The 17,293-nt window shown below is 38.8% G+C and overlaps 1 protein-coding gene across 1 annotated transcript in view; it reads right to left on the minus strand.

The window, feature by feature from the left end:
- Positions 1–2,733: 2,733 nt before the first annotated feature.
- The window catches only part of zmynd11 (zinc finger, MYND-type containing 11), a 75,286-nt gene continuing 60,726 nt past the window's right edge, over positions 2,734–17,293 (minus strand). Inside the window, exons 14-16 of the mRNA XM_034182365.1 lie at positions 10,857–11,131; positions 10,570–10,751; positions 2,734–3,460 (exon numbers count right to left, since the gene is read on the minus strand). Of these exons, the coding sequence (XP_034038256.1) occupies positions 10,913–11,131 (219 nt within the window). The 3' untranslated portion in view covers positions 2,734–3,460; positions 10,570–10,751; positions 10,857–10,912. The remainder of the gene's footprint in view (positions 3,461–10,569; positions 10,752–10,856; positions 11,132–17,293) is intronic.

Here is a 17,293-nt window from a genome sequence, read left to right on the forward strand (position 1 = left end):
AAGATAATATTCTGCTTTTTCCTCGTGTACTTCAAACCAGAATACAAACTGGATTAGCATTTAGTTTTCTGCATGGAGAAAAAAAATATTTCTCACATTAAAACTTTACTGGATGGACGAATATAAAAACAAAACTCATACAGACAACAAACTGTGGCACATTCATCACAACAAAGTGCTGATTCAGAACATCATGCATTTATTGTCGGGTTGAAAAAAAAAATGCAAAAACAAATAAACAGTCACAAAAGGTTTAACAGAAGAAGGTGCAGTGTAGCTTTGCATGGAAAATAAAACTTAAAATTAGATTTGCTCAAACCGAGAAAGCTGTTGTTAAATCAGCGCTGATATGATACAAACTAACAGTCATCCAAATCGCCATGAACACAGAAAACAGCTACAATCTAATATGGGATTTCCATTCATTTACAGTGTAAATATGAATGAAGTATAGACTGACATTCTATTTACATGTAGTGCAACGATGAAAAGACGGCATGTTTGAACTTAGCCAGAGAACTGATTTAAAAACAATTTGAACTCAAGTGTGACATCCTTTTCAAAAAGATGAATCAACAACACAAAACAACAGATGTGGAGGAAAAAAAGTGTGTGTGTGGGGGGGGGGGGGGGGGGGGGGGGGGTTTGCTAAATGTACAATGTTACATTTTTTTAAGGTGATCCACTTAAATAAGTTTTCAAAATTCTCAGATACAAGTGAGGAAGAATTAGCGTAAATTCTTCAATAACGGCTGTGGCTGACTTAACGCATTACAAGTTGGTTTTAAAATATATAAAAAAATTTTAAGATCAAAACATAACTCCTCACTTCGATCCATCCTGAATAACTATACGCTTCAACAACCAAATTATGTTAAAATATGATCAAGCAGGGCAAAACACTGGTCCTGGCATTAGTAAACGGTACAAAAAGAGGGGGAAGGGGCACTAGGTAACTGCCGACAATCAATGTAAGTATTTTCAACATAGTAGGCACACTGATCAGGACATTATGACAAAAAATTTGTCGTCATGCACTGAGTTTTAAACGCATCTGAAGAACATCACATGTCAAAAGCTGTGACAAAGAACTGCTTGTTTGTTCTTATTAGGTAAATATTAACATTAACACTCATATTTAAATATAAATATAGAACCATCCTAGAAGTGGAAGTTACACCAATTATTTCACAGCCAAAAAAGGCTGAAATTTTTATGCTGTCAAGTTAGATGTTGACATTTACTGACCTCAATTGACTGTGCAAAGATCTTAACGTTAATCTGGTTTAACTTATTACTAAAGTAGTTTCAGCACTAATCTAGTTAAGAAGGCAGGGATTCAATTACTCACATGGCTCAATAAAATAAGTTACTTTAAGTAATTATTGATCAATTCACAGCTTTTTAAACAAATGTCACTGATAATGTACAAAATGAAGTTTTATTTTTGTTGATTTGTTGTTCCTGGGTACACTGTGTTTTCCTAACCTGTTATGCCTTAAATAAATAAAAAGATAACAGAAAATAGCTGTTACTCCACAGAAACTTTGCTTCTGTGATCAGGACAATGATATTTTGAAATTTGTCTGCTTTCAAGAATATTCTCGATTCACCTTCACTACTACTGAGTAGTCTTCTAGAATATTGTTTAACTGCTAGAACTGTCCAGAATTTTCTAGAAGTTTCCAGAATTATCTAGAAATTTCAAGAAACTTAGAACTTTCTAGAACGGTAAAAAAAATAAAATAAAATCAAAGTTTGTGCTGAATGTAGTAATTTTACCATAGACTTTAGACATAAGCAGTTGAAATATAACACTTAGAAGCCAGGAACAAAAATTGTGTTACACGACTACAGCTGAGTGAAAATAGCAAAACAGGTAAAACTTTAAATTAAGGCCTTTCAATTGTTAATGAAGAAAATGTATGCTTTACCCTCTACTAAAGAATTTACGGTATTTTGTCACCTCAAAACTTGATGGTAAATTTTCACATCAGCATGTGGTGCAGAAGTAGAAAGAACTTACATTAAAATGCAAAGTAACTTAAATTACTCTTTTCAGTCAATCTTCATAAATGAGGAAACAGACTTTAAAAGTGTCACAATTCAAGAGAAAAACAACAAGCAATTTAATTGCCCCTTTGAAAGAGTCAAAGCAGTGCATTTTTAGGCCAACATATCTAGCGCTGGGGAAAATACTAGCTTTCACATTTGCATATGTTTTATATTGGTCCATCCGTCACACAAGTCACTGATCTTACAGCTCCGCCCCCTATTTTCACTGTAACAAATGAAAACATGCATGTAGCATTACCTCTACGAATGTGAGAAAAGATAAACAGGCGCTGAACATCAATAGCATTAGAACTTAGAGTCTGAACGAATGTCTTCGGCTTATAAACCCCATTTTGTGGGAGTCACTGTAAGGACGTACCAAATTTGGGCCTGGCCAATGCCGTTTTTTCTTCTAAGATTACAAACATTCTGGATGTTAAAAACAAGTGAGATTACAGAGCTTGTCTAAGATGCAGCTCAGGAAAAACTGCTATGCATTTAAAACACTTCTGAGGGGAAAAACAAAACAAACTGCTGCCTAAAAATGATAGCATATTAAAAAAGGAACATGAACTGTGCGTAATTATAATTATATATGGAAGTTTTTTTTGTTGGCATCTTTTAAGGCCATACATAACCCTGTTTCCAATGATGCTTAAACTGACAGCTCCAGGTAGAAACATTGAAAAGTGCTAACCACAGCAACATTTTCACCATATTCCCCCTTTTCTGCTGTATTATGTTTTTTTTTTTTGTTTTTTTTTTAAAGATTCTTTTCTCTACAAAAGCAGAGTTAGTTTAAAGGTACGGTAGTACTCAGTTTCTTCCCCCCCCCCCCCTTTTTTTTTTTAAACTGACGGTGTGTTGTTACATTTACAGTAAGAAAAGTGACTTAAAAAAATTTCAGGTAATAAAATGTTTTCACTTAATCTGTTACTACACACTTAAATAACACATTCTGTGAAACGAGCTCAGAATTAGCACTTCAGTAATTATACATAAAAAAAAACTGCACATCATCATACCATGCTCCTGATCAATCCGCCCAAGATCCAGAAGAAACCAATGAATAAGAAAAACACAATAAGCACATTAAATAAGGTCAATTAAAAAAAAGAACAAATAGCTCTTTTCAGGCAGAAAATATCAGGTCCACAAAGGTTTGAGGAAGGCAAGTACAGAAACAGAAGGGAGATGTGAGTTTGTAGTTATTGACTGACAGGACCGGAACAGGGCAACAGCCAATGGCGTGCGGCATAGGCAGAGAGGAGGCGGGCATTGTTCATCTCTTTCGGCGGCAGGTTCGTTTGTGGTCGGCGTGCCAGTGTTCCTGCTGACACTTGATGGAGCAGTAGGAGGTGTTCCAGCAGCAGTGGTACATGGCCTCCTCTTCACAGTTATAACACTGGAAACAGGAAGTCAGTTACACCGGGTCCGAAAAGTAAAATCAGCGAAACAACAGGACGGCATGGAAAGATACAGCCAATAAAAGAGAGAGACATGAAAGTACACCGCTAGGAAACTAAAATTAGAGCACAAAACTGTTTCAGCAATGAAGACATGAAAGAAGACAAAAGCAGAGTGTTTGAAACCTTTGACACTCCGCCAGGCTGCTAGCGGGATTTTCCTCGTTTCTAAATACCTGCATTTATTACAGCCTGAAGCTATATAGACAGAACCCGCCAACATAGTCGAAAAAGCTAATGAAAGGAAACTGTCCTCACACAAAGCCCTAACCCAAAATAGTCCATGAGCCCATGCAGCCAATTCCGACCTAAATGGTACCACTGAAGGTGAACAAGCAACACTTACAGCCCCAGCGTACCATATTAGAGACACAAATGTACATTTCTCATTCCACAACGGCAGCCAGACACTGATTCAAGGAGTCGGTATGCAAAATGACTGAAAGAGCAGGATTTTATCAGCGGGGCCGGGGGAACCTTAGAGCGATTCAAGGACAGTCAGATTATTCTTGCCTGTAAGCAGCCTCCCAAAGAAGCTTGATGCAAAAATCAGAGAAAAAGTTATTGAACAGAATTTCTGCAATAAATCCAACTGTTCGAAATATGGCTTTTTCTTTGTCTTAATTTATTGGTTTTCAGAAAATAGTCTGACAGTGTATCAGCCACGAATCTTGATCTCATTAATCCCGTGGAGCATTCCCTCAAAGAACTAAAATGGCTGGAATTCCTTATACTGTACTTGCGCGGTCAGAACACGCAGGGGAGGGGTATGAGTGTAGCCAATATTATGTTCATCAGAATGCCCACTACTCCATATATTAAAAAAAATTGTCTGACTTCATCTCAAATAAAAATCTGAAATGACCCCACCCCTATAGTGCAAAGACTGTTCCGCCTTGTGTACAACCTCTCAAACTTACATCTTTATCATGCGACTACTACCAGCAGAAATGATGACATAGCCACAAGTAAGACACAGAAGTGACAAGAAAAATGTTGTGAAAACTCATTTTTTGCGTGTTACACAGTGTTGGGGTCACAAAATGAATTTAGGGCGGACATTTAATCAAATTTAATAAAAAAAAAATTATTTTAAGGCGAATGTTTTACCAACTTTAATTAAAAAAAAGATTTAATTTAGGGTGGGTGCATAATCAAATATAATAATTATATAATTTAAGGTAGACATTGAATCAATTTTAATAAAACAAATCTTAAAACATACTTAAAACATCACCAAAATATTACCAACTTTAATTAAAAAAATAACTCAGTGTGGACATTTATTCAACATGAATTAAAAAAAATTAATAATTTAATTTAGGATGGCTTTTAAGCAACTTTAATAAAAAAATGTATTTAATTTAGAGTGGTGTTTAAGCAACTTTCATTGAAAAATAAAATTAATTTAGGGTGGGCATTTAAGCAACTTTCATTAAAAAATAAATTTTATTTATGGTGGGCCTTTAATCCACTTTCATTAAAAATTTTATTTAATTTATGGTGGACCTTTAATCCACTTTCATTAAAAATTTTATTTAATTTATGGTGGACCTTTAATCCACTTTCATTAAAAATTTTATTTAATTTATGGCGGGCCTTTAATCCACTTTCATTAAAAAATAAATTTAATTTAGGGTGGGTGTTTAATCCACTTTCATAAAAAAAAATAATAATAATTTAGGGTGGGTGTTTAATCTACTTTCATTAAAAAATAAATTTAATTTAGGGTGTGCGTTTAAGCAACTTCCATAAAAAAAAAAAAATAATAATTTAGGGTGTGCATTTAAGGAACTTTCATAAAAAAAAATCAATTTAATTCAGGGTGGGCCTTTAATCCATTTTCATTAAAAAGTACATGGTAATGTACTTTTTAATGTGTGAAAGTTTGAAAGCTTTCACAGCCCTGTGGTGGAGCTTAATCAACTTTAATGAAAAATCTAATTTAGGGCAGGTGTCTAATCAACTTTCATTAAAATATAAATTTAATTTAGGGTGGGCGTTTAATCAACTTTCTTAAAAAAATATTTATTGAAAGTGGGATTTAATCAACTTTCATAAAAAATAAATTTAATTTAGGGTGAGAGTTTAATCAACTTTAATTGAAAAATTAAATAAATTTAGGTTGGGCATTTAATCCACTTTCATTAAAAAATGTAATTTAGGGTGGGCCTTTATTCCACTTTCATTAAAAAATAATTTTAATTTAGGGTGGGCGTTTAAGCAACTTTCATAAAAAAAAAAAATTGAATTTAGGGTGGGCCTTTAATCCACTTTCATAAAAAATAAAATTTAGGGTGTGCTTTTAAGCAACTTTCATTAAAAAATAAATTTAATTTAGGGTGGGTCTTTAATCCATTTTCATTAAAAATAAATTTAATTTAGGGTGTTCGTTTAAGCAACTTTCATAAAAAAAATTAATTAAATTTAGGGTGGGCATTTAAGCAACTTTCATTGAAAAATAAAATTAATTTAGGGTGGGCGTTTAAGCAATGTTCACTGAAAAATAAATTTAATTTAAGGTGGGTGCTTAATCAACTATTGTTAATAAATAAATGTATTTATTATGGTAGGGGTTTAATCAACTTTAATTAAAAATTTATTTAATTTAAGGTGGGCCTCCAATCAACTTTCATTAAAAAATAAATTTCATTTAGGGTGGGCGTTTAATCAATTTTCATAAGAAAAATTATTGTAGGGTGGGATTTAATCAACTTTCATTAAAAAATTAATTTAGGGTGGGGTTTAATCAACTTTCATTAAAAAATAAATTTAATTTAGGGTGGGCATTAAAGCAACTTTCACTGAAAAATAAAATTAATTTAGGGTGGACGTCTAATCAACTTTCATTAAAATCCAAATTAATTTTTTAATTCATAAGGGGTTTAAGCAATGTTCATTGAAAAATAAATTTAATTAGGGTGGGCGCTTAACCAACTTTTGTTAAAAATAAATGTATTTAATTTATGGTGGTGGTTTAATCAACTTTAATGATAAATTTATTTAATTTAGGGTGGGCATTTAATCAACTTTCATTGAAATATAAATTTAACTCAGGGTGGGGATTTAATCAACTTTAACTGAAAAATTAATTTAGGGTGGGTGTTTAATCAACTTTCATTAAAAAATAAATTTATTTTAGGTTGGGCATTTAATCAACTTTCATTAAAAATAAAATTAATTTAGGGTGGGCATTTAATTACAGAAGCGTATTGCTTCTGTAAAATTTGACCACTGATCTTTAGGGCTGCAGCTATCGAATATTTTTGGAATAGACTATTCTATCGATTATTTTATCGATTAATCGAGTAATTGGATAAAAAAAAAGTACTTTTGTATTTTTAAACAATATTAGTAGTGGCAGGGCTCTCCCTAAGCAATGGCACAATGTCACGGTGCCATCATGCAGATTTTTAAGTTTAGGATGTTCCCTCTCTCTCTGTTTTCCCCAGTTAATTATTTTTTCACATTATTAAGTTTGGGAGCTTTTGCCAAACCATAAGCCCAGGCTCTCTGTGAAATCTTCAGTCTGTGGACAGGACTTTTCTTATTGCACATTTCATTTGCACTTTTTATTGCTGTGATTTATTCAGTGTTCAGTGTATATTTTTACATGCCGTACAGAGCAGCTTAAACCGAAGTCAAATTCCTTGTTTTCTGTGGATACTTGGCGAATAACAAAGCCTTTGAAAAAACGGCTGTGGAGTGCAACATTTCCACAACAGCTGCACTGATAAAGTAACTCAACAGCCTGTTGATAAATACTCTTACTCTTAAAAGGCTTTATTTTCTTCAGCGTGTGGCTCGTACTTTGATTAGCGCTTACATTAGTTATGGGCATGCTCTACGGTCTTCTTCTAGGGTTTTTTTGTGGGAGCGTTACAGTGCCACCTACAGGCCTGGCATATGTACTATGTGCATATGTACGTCAAGGCAAAGAATTTGCCTCGAACATTTTTTGTAATCGAATTATTCTAATTACTCGATTAATCGTTTCAGCCCTACTGATCTTGTAATTACAAGAAAAGATCAGTGGCTAAACTGTTTTTATACACACACCACACACACACACACACACACACACACACACACACATATATATATATATATATACACTCAACAAAAATATAAACGCAACACTTTGGTTTGCTCCCATTTTGTATGAGATAACTCAAAGATCTAAAACCTTTTCCACATACACAATATCACCATTTCCCTCAATATGTTCACAAACCCAGTCTAAATCTGTGATAGTGAGCACTTCTCCTTTGCTGAGATAATCCACCCCACCTCACAGGTGTCCCATCCCAAGATGCTGATTAGACACCATGATTAGTGCCACAGGTGTGCCTTAGACTGTCCACAATAAAAGGCCACTCTGAAAGGTGCAGTTTTGTTTTATTGGGGGGGGGGGATACCAGTCAGTATCTGGGGTGACCACCATTTGCCTCATGCAGTGCAACATATCTCCTTCGCATAGAGTTGATCAGGTTGTCAATTGTGGCCTGTGGAATGTTGGTCCACTCCTCTTCAATGGCTGTGCGAAAGTTGCTGGATATGGCAGGAATGGTACACGCTGTCATATACGCCGGTCCAGAGCATCCCAAACCATGCTAAATGGGTGACATGTCCGGTGAGTATGCCGGCCATGCAAGAACTGGGACATTTTCAGCTTCCAAGAATTGTGTACAGATCCTTGCAACATGGGGCGTCCCATACATTAACCTGCTGCAACATGAGGTGATGTTCTTGGATGTATGGCACAACAATGGGCCTCAGGATCTCATCACGGTATCTGTGTGCATTCAAATGCCATCAATAAAATGCACCTGTGTTCTTTGTCCCTAACAGACGCCTGTCCATTACCATAACCCCACCGCCACCATGGGCCACTCGATCCACAACATTGACATCAGAAAACCGCTCACCCACACGATCGCCACACACTGCTGTCTGCCATCCTGCCCTGGACAGTGTGAACCGGAATTCATCTTGTGAATCGGAGACACCTCTCCAACATGCCAACGCCAGCGAATGTGAGCATTTGCCCACTCAAGTCGTTACGATGACGAACTGTGAGTCAGGTCGAGACCCCGATGAGGACGAGGAGCATGCAGATGAGCTTCCCTGAGACGGTTTCTGACAGTTGTGCAGAAATTCTTTGGTTATGCAAACCGATTGTTTCAGCAGCTGTCCGAGTGGCTGGTCTCAGAGATCTTGGAGGTGAACATGCTGGATGTGGAGGTCCTGGGCTGGTGTGGTTACACGTGGTCTGCGGTTGTGAGGCTGGTTTATTAAATATGGATTGTGAATAGAAATGTTTGTTATTCTTAACACTAATGTAACTAATGTATATATAGTATGCATAATTTGAGTGTATTTCGTTGCTCATAAAATAACGAAAAATTGAAAAGAAGTTTGGAAAATCCACCTTTTTTCATCACACACGACTGGACCTCACTTTTTCAACCAGGTCATATTTTTTTCAAACCATCCTCAAGGCAATTGCATTGTGCCTTAGTCAATAGAAAACCCATGAAATAAAAAATTAAAAGTAAATAAAAGGCCCTTGAGTCAATATTAAGTACAAAAAAATTAAATTAAAAATGACCCTTGCGGATGTTACGCCGTCTGTCAAAACCAAGTGGGAGATATAGATGGTTTTAAAAGTCGCATAAACTATAGCTAACATTACACTTAGATGGGCATTCTACTTTGAAATATGTATTCTCCGATATACATCGTCAATTTCTATAAAATATACGTGTTAAGAAATTATAACAAGTTAAAAACAACCTGAGAATTGTCCGTCAAAAATAACATCCGCAAGGGGTGCATATTATTAATTTCATGTTTCCATAATGGAAAAGTGAAATTTTTAAAGTTAGTAGTTAATGAGTTATCTTGAGCTTTGTGAAAGAAATATATGTGTACTACAATTTCAAACTAGTTTGCAATAAAAACATGTAACCTGAAAAACTGACCTTTGTGTTACACTTTCATAACAATTTAGCTATTGTGACACACACACACACACACACACCACACACACACACACACACACACACACACACACACACACACACACACACACACACACACACACACACACACACACACACACACACACACACACACTTCTGTACTTCCAGTCCCTCAGTAAAGAAGCAGGCTAAGGTGAGCTGATGAGAACACACTGTAATCAAACACAAAGTGTGGATTTTCCCCTAAGGTGCTCCTGGATGAATGTCCAGGGAGGCGCACGTGGCGTCTCACAATTAAGTCGTGTCTCGCTCCCCTCCAGACTTCCAGCTTTCACTCACACAGCCCCACCGACCACTGAGGGACAAAGCAGGACTCACTTCCAGCTGGGCGCATGCCAGTCTGGGTGCCCTGTGCCTCGCCGGAGGAATTTCATTCATCCAGGAGCAGTTTAAGGGAAAATCCACACTTTGTGCATATAGAAGTGGTGCGCGATCACAGTGCAGTGTCAACGGTTACAAAATGGCAGATTTTTAGATTATGACTCGGGAATTCTCACACTTGTCTTTACTGAGGGGCTGTAAGTAATAAAAAAAAAAGAAAAACTTTTCTCACAATTGCAAGATCCTGACTCTTAATTATAAGATCTTTCTCATAATTACAAGATCTGCGGTCTATTTTTTAATCCACTGAATACAATACGCTTCTGTATTTAATCAACTTTCATTGAAAAATAAATTTAATTTAGGGTGGGGGTTTAATGAACTTCCATTAATAATAAATTTAATTTAGGGGGGGGTTTAACCAACTTTTATTAAAAAAAAAAATGAGGGTGGGTACCTGGGGTACCTTACCTTAAGGCTCTTGAATAAAGATGAAAGTCTACACTATAAACACATTTGATTTCACTTCGGGTGAAGAAGTAATTAGAACACAAATTGAAAAAATAAAATAGTCACCCACCAGAGATGAAGGCACCAGCAATGAGAAGGCGGAGCTAATACGGCACACTAGTGCAGCATCATTGAAACAAAGCATTTGTTGTGCTTCATCCGCTGGAACTCACCCACTGTTTTTTCTTGGTTTGAGAGATGAGCTGCTTGTTGGGCCACAACTTCTTCACCTCCTCCACCATTCTTCTTTACACTTCTCCTTCACCTGCTTACACTTTCTCTCCATCTCAGCCTGAGTTCCTGCCAACCGCCTTGCTCACCGCCTGACGTTCTCCTCCTCCATCTCCGCACGCAGCTGCACCGAATACACACAAACCGTGATAGCTTTAATCAAAGTCTTTAAAAAGAATGGCCATAAAGAAACGGTTTAGCCAAGACATCGCACATTTGTGACACACACCTTCTCCAAAGCTTCTCGGACAACTCTCTCCGTCTCCCTCTTGTTGTCCGCCTTCATCATCTCTTTGACATCATTGAAGACCTTGGTGTATTTCTCATGGCACATGTTCTGGCAGCCGTCTGTGTGGTCTGGGTGCCGCGGTGCGTCGTGCGAGGTGACCCGCTGCTGGCTTTCTTTGTCTGCGTGGACACAGACAGTTTCTCAGGTTGCAGAGGCGCCGAGGACACTGGGATCTCTTGGCTTGAGCTGACTGCCTCCATCTCTGGCTCCGGATCCTAGAGGACAGGAATGACAGTGGTCAGTTTTAAACAAGATTAAAACAAAGATTTCTCATGCCCCTTCACTGGCATTTATGCTACTAATAAACTGAAATCTAGTGGCTGGTTTCAGTGCAGGTCATATGAAAATCACAATACAATGTTTCTCATTTCATTTGAGACATTTTATTGTTGTGTTAGCACATGTAAGTGACAGCTATCTTTTCTTGGACAAGTTAACCTTGGTTAATTTGTTAGGCTCTTGCAATTCAAGTGTTTAAGGCAGGTTCTTCATAAAGCAATGTGGTTTCTGAGCAATGTAAGCTTTAAAATCCAATGGAACAAATTCCTAAACAAGCTGGAAATGATGAATTCAGGTTTAGGAGCATGGACTGCAGAGGCAATTTCTCCAAGACTGCAAGGGAAGCTCAGCTTCCCCTAAAATGTCAAAAATTAAATGGTCAATATGCACAGTTGTGTAACATTTCATTGACTACAAATCTCAAAGACAAGTTCATTCAGAATCAGCCACTTATCACAAATGGACTTGATTTTGTTAATTTCTCATACATTCCCATAGCGTCAATGCCACAGATTTTAGGAAATCATTTCTTTATACGGGCTGTGGTCAATGTATTTGCCCGCAGAAGCAGAGTGTCCGTTCACTTCAATGGGACTGCATGAAACAGTTTCTTTTCATTGCCTCGAAACTTGACAATCATTGGATAAAATAAATAAAAAAAATAAAAAATAAATTAAAAAACAAAACAAAACAGATTTTGTCCTGTCCCCAGACGCTCAGCGTCTCTTGGGGGACTGGAGTTGTGGGTGGGTCTAGATGTTGAGCTTCCGCATGATGACTGGAGGATCAGTCGAAAGGCTGAAACCCATTTTGTCCCATCGTCATTTTAAAAAGTCATTGGGAGCTCTGTCCCATCGTCATAAGAAAAAAATCTGGAGCTCTGTCCCATCGTCATTTAAAAATCATCGGGAGCTCAGTCCCATTGTCATTTAAAAATCAAGGAGAGCTCTGTCCCATCGTCATTTAAAAAATCTTGGAGAGCTCTGTCCCATCGTCATTTAAAAAATCATGGAGAGCTCTGTCCCAGCGTAATAAAAAAAAAAAAAAAAAAATCATCTGGAGCTCTGTCCCATCGTCAATTAAAAATCATGGAGAGCTCTGTCCCATTGTCATTTAAAAAAAAGAAAGAAAAAAAATCATCTGGAGCGATGTCCCATCGTCATTTAAAAATCATCGGGAGCTCAGTCCCACAGTCATTTAAAAATCATCAGGAGCTCAGTCCCACAGTCATTTAAAAATCATCGGGAGCTCAGTCCCAGTCACTTTAAAAAAATCATCAGGAGCTCAGTCCCAGTCACTTTAAAAAAATCATCAGGAGCTCTGTCCCATCGTCATTTAAAAAACGGAGAGCTCTGTCCCATCGTCATTTAAAAATCACGGAGAGCTCTGTCCCATCGTCATTTAAAAATCACGGAGAGCTCTGTCCCATCGTCATTTAAAAATCACGGAGAGCTCTGTCCCATCGTCATTTAAAAATCACGGAGAGCTCTGTCCCATCGTCATTTAAAAATCACGGAGAGCTCTGTCCCATCGTCATTTAAAAATCAGGGAGAGCTCTGTCCCATCGTCATTTAAAAATCATGGAGAGCTCTGTCCCATTGTCATTAAAAAAAAAGAAAAAAAAATCATCTGGAGCTCAGTCCCACAGTCATTTAAAAATCATCGGGGGCTCAGTCCCACAGTCATTTAAAAATCATCGGGAGCTCAGTCCCACAGTCATTTAAAAATCATCGGGAGCTCAGTCCCAGTCATTTAAAAATCATCGGGAGCTCAGTCCCAGTCACTTTAAAAAAATCATCAGGAGCTCAGTCCCATCGTCATTTAAAAATCAAGGAGAGCTCTGTCCCATCGTCATTTAAAAAATCTTGGAGAGCTCTGTCCCATCGTCATTTAAAAAATCATGGAGAGCTCTGTCCCAGCGTAATAAAAAAATAAAAAAAATCATCTGGAGCTCTGTCCCATCGTCAATTAAAAATCATGGAGAGCTCTGTCCCATTGTCATTTAAAAAAAGAAAGAAAAAAAATCATCTGGAGCGATGTCCCACAGTCATTTAAAATCATCAGGAGCTCAGTCCCACAGTCATTAAAAATCATCAGGAGCTCGTCCCACAGTCATTTAAAAATCATCGGAGCTCAGTCCCAGTCACTTTAAAAATCATCGGGAGCTCAGTCCCAGTCACTTTAAAAAAATCATCAGGAGCTCTGTCCCAGTCATTTAAAATCACAGAGCTCGTCCCATCGTCATTTAAAAATCACGGACAGCTCTGTCCCATCGTCATTTAAAAATCACGGACAGAGCTCTGTCCCATCGTCATTTAAAAATCACGGACAGCTCTGTCCATCGTCATTTAAAAATCACGGACAGCTCTGTCCCATCGTCATTTAAAAATCACGGACAGCTCTGTCCCATCGTCATTTAAAAATCACGGAGAGCTCTGTCCCATCGTCATTTAAAAATCACGGAGAGCTCGTCCCATCGTCATTTAAAAATCACGGAGCTCTGTCCCATCGTCATTTAAAAATCAGGGAGAGCTCTGTCCCATCGTCATTTAAAAATCATGGAGAGCTCTGTCCCATTGTCATTAAAAAAAAAAAAAAAAAAAAAAATCATCTGGAGCTCAGTCCCACAGTCATTTAAAAATCATCGGGAGCTCAGTCCCACAGTCATTTAAAATCATCAGGAGCTCAGTCCCACAGTCATTTAAAAATCATCGGGAGCTCAGTCCCAGTCACTTTAAAAAAATCATCAGGAGCTCAGTCCCATCGTCATTTAAAAAAAATCATCAGGAGCTCAGTCCCATCGTCATTTAAAAAAAATCATCAGGAGCTCAGTCCCATCGTCATTTAAAAATCACGGAGAGCTCAGTCCCATCGTCATTTAAAAATCACGGAGAGCTCTGTCCCATCGTCATTTAAAAATCACGGAGAGCTCAGACCCATAGTCACTTAAAAAAAAATTAAAAATAAAAAATAATCGGGAGCTCAGTCCCAGTCACTTTAAAAAAATTAAAAAATAAAAAATAATCGGGAGCTCAGTCCCAGTCACTGTAAAAAAATCATCAGGAGCTCTGTCCCATCGTCATTTAAAAATCACAGAGAGCTCTGTCCCATTGTCAATTAAAAATCACAGAGAGCTCTGTCCCATTGTCAATTAAAAATCACAGAGAGCTCTGTCCCATTGTCAATTAAAAATCACAGAGAGCTCTGTCCCATTGTCAATTAAAAATCACAGAGAGCTCTGTCCCATTGTCAATTAAAAATCACAGAGAGCTCTGTCCCATTGTCATTTAAAAATCACAGAGAGCTCTGTCCCATTGTCAATTAAAAATCATGGAGAGCTCTGTCCCATCGTCATTTAAAAATCACGGAGAGCTCTGTCCCATTGTCATTTAAAAATCACAATGAGCTCTGTCCCATTGTCAATTAAAAATCATGGAGAGCTCTGTCCTATCGTCATGAAAAAAATAATCATCAGGAGCTCAGTTCCACTGTCATTTAAAATCATGGAGAGCTCTGTTCCATTGTCATTTAAAAATCATGGAGAGCTCTGTCTCATCGTCAAAAAACAGACAGACAATACTAATACTGTCAACCTGATTTTGGCAAAGCCAAACTGTTCTTTACGAGGAGAAAGTTAGAATTAAACAGCAAATTAGATCAACACCTAATGGCCCAGTCACACAGCACACGACGATTCCTGAACAAAGGGAAAAAGTAAAAAAGTCAAAACCGAAGCTAACATTGATCTCGATGCTTTAAATGAAACAAGCATGGAGCCACAGCTGGAGCAGTGTGTGTCTGCATCTCTGCATTCCAGGACTCGGCGCTGGGATGGTGCTCACAGCGCCTGAGTCCTGGAGAAACTGAACAGAAGTTGTGGAGATCTGTGTGCATGTCGGTGGACCCACCTGCTCTGGTTCCTTGTCCAGAACAAAAGAGGGATCATCTCCTTCATCAGAACCCACACTGTCTGACGACACACTGCATGCTCAATCTTGCTCCAATAAAAAAAAAAAAACCCTCTGGTGTGCCGTGGTGACTGCTGTATCACTGTATTATGTTACTAACCCATATACACTGATTTATAACAGAAACTGTCAAAAGGGGGAATAAATGTAAGTGTAAAGATGATTGAAATATCAGAGCAGTAAATTGATCATTCCGTATGAACGCGCATCGACTCCCATGTGCGGTTATTTCCACCAGCTGCAGCTGATCCACAACGTGAACAGCTCTTATATAATCATCTGAATCATCTACCGTTGCCACATGTACATAAGGGCTGGATTGTCTTCCTACCTCATACTGTTATATTTATTAAAAATAATAAGCACACGCAGCAGCTGCCGCTGCGTTCAAGTACCATCGGAAATTACACAACCTTTTTGTTGTTTCAAATTCAGCAGTTGCTTGTGGCAAAATAATTACATGTATCCTCACAAAAGATTAATTCTTACCTATATAAGGTGCCTGAGCCCACTGAAGCTGACCCCCCACCTACAAAAAAAAAAAAAAAAAGAGTCCAAGCAAACAGGCTGAGTTTGCCCAGTAATTTCTGACGGTACATGAACACAGCATCAGCAGCAGCGCTCAGAAACTGCTTCTGTAACGTGGGAAAACAAACTGGTCGAACAAAGTCAAACTAAACAATAACATTACAAAAACTAAACAAATGATTAAAAAAAACATCAGGAACGTCAGCAAAACGAAATACAGATGAACTGAGGTTTTCATTGCCCTTCGTTCAAAATTTTCAACTGTTTAAAAATCCTGATGACGCGCCAGCTGCAGGAACAAAGCTGCGCGAAAGTCAACAAAAGTCCAGATTTCTTGTTTCGTCAGGGCTTTGTTGCCCTTCATTAAGTGCTGTGTGACTGGGCCATAAGATTGATTTGGTGCAAAAAGTAGGGAAAAGTAACAGCTCTTTCCAGATCTCCTGTAGTGACAACGTTAGCTGGCTGACTGAAAGTGCTGTGACAAAGAAAATTAACTGTTGGTCTTTTGATGAAAGCACCCCAGGGATGTCTTGTCTGGACAAAATTGGGAACATGTGAGTCCATGCACCAGCTTAAGTTGCCTGGGCAGGGTTGGGGTTGAACATGTCATTAATGAAGGTGCTCACATTCAGGTGCCAAAACAAAATGAAACATCCATCCATCCATCTTCTTCCGCTTTATCCGGAGTCGGGTCGCGGGGGCAGCAGCTCAAGCAAAGCCGCCCAGACCTCCCGATCCACACACACCTCCCCCAGCTCCTCCGGGGGAACCCCAAGGCATTCCCAAGCCAGCCGAGAGATGTAGTCCCTCCAGCGTGTCCTGGGTCTTCTCGGGACCTCCTCCCAATGGGACGTGCCCGGAACACCTCTCCAGCGAGGGGTCCAGGGGGCATCCGGAAAAGATGCCCGAGCCACCTCAACTGACTCCTTTTGATGTGGAGGAGCAGCGGCTCGACTCCAAGCTCCTCCCGAGTGTCCGAGCTCCTCACCCTATCTCTAAGGGAGAGCCCAGCCACCCTGCGGAGGAAACTCATCTCGGCCGCTTGTACTCGCGATCTCGTTCTTTTTGGTCATGAGCCAAATCTCATGACCATAGGTGAGGATCGGAACATAGATCGATCAGTAAATCAAGAGCTTTGCCCCCCTACTCAGCTCTCCTCTTCACCACGACGGTCCGATACAGCGACCGCATCACTGCAGTGCTGCACCGATCTGTCAATCGATCACATGCTCCATCCGTCCCTCACTCGTAAACAAGACTCCGAGATACCTAAACTCCTCCACTTGAGGCAAGGACACTCCACCGACCTGAAGAGGGCAAAGCACCTTTTTCCGGTCATGAACCATGGCCTCGGATTTGGAGGTGCTGATTCTCATCTTGGACGCTTCACACTCGGCTGCAAACTGCCCCAGTGCACGCTGAAGGTCCTGATTTGACGAAGCCAACAGAACCACATCGTCCGCAAACAGCAGAGACGAGATTCTGTGGTTCCCAAACCAGACCCCCTCTACACCCTGGCTGCGCCTAGAAATTCTGTCCAGAAAAATAAAGCTTCATTTTTTTGGCGTTGCCCATGGGGAGAGGCAGAGAGCTGGGGCCGCA

This window comes from Thalassophryne amazonica, chromosome 12, assembly GCF_902500255.1.
Source record: "Thalassophryne amazonica chromosome 12, fThaAma1.1, whole genome shotgun sequence".
NCBI lineage: Eukaryota > Metazoa > Chordata > Actinopteri > Batrachoidiformes > Batrachoididae > Thalassophryne > Thalassophryne amazonica.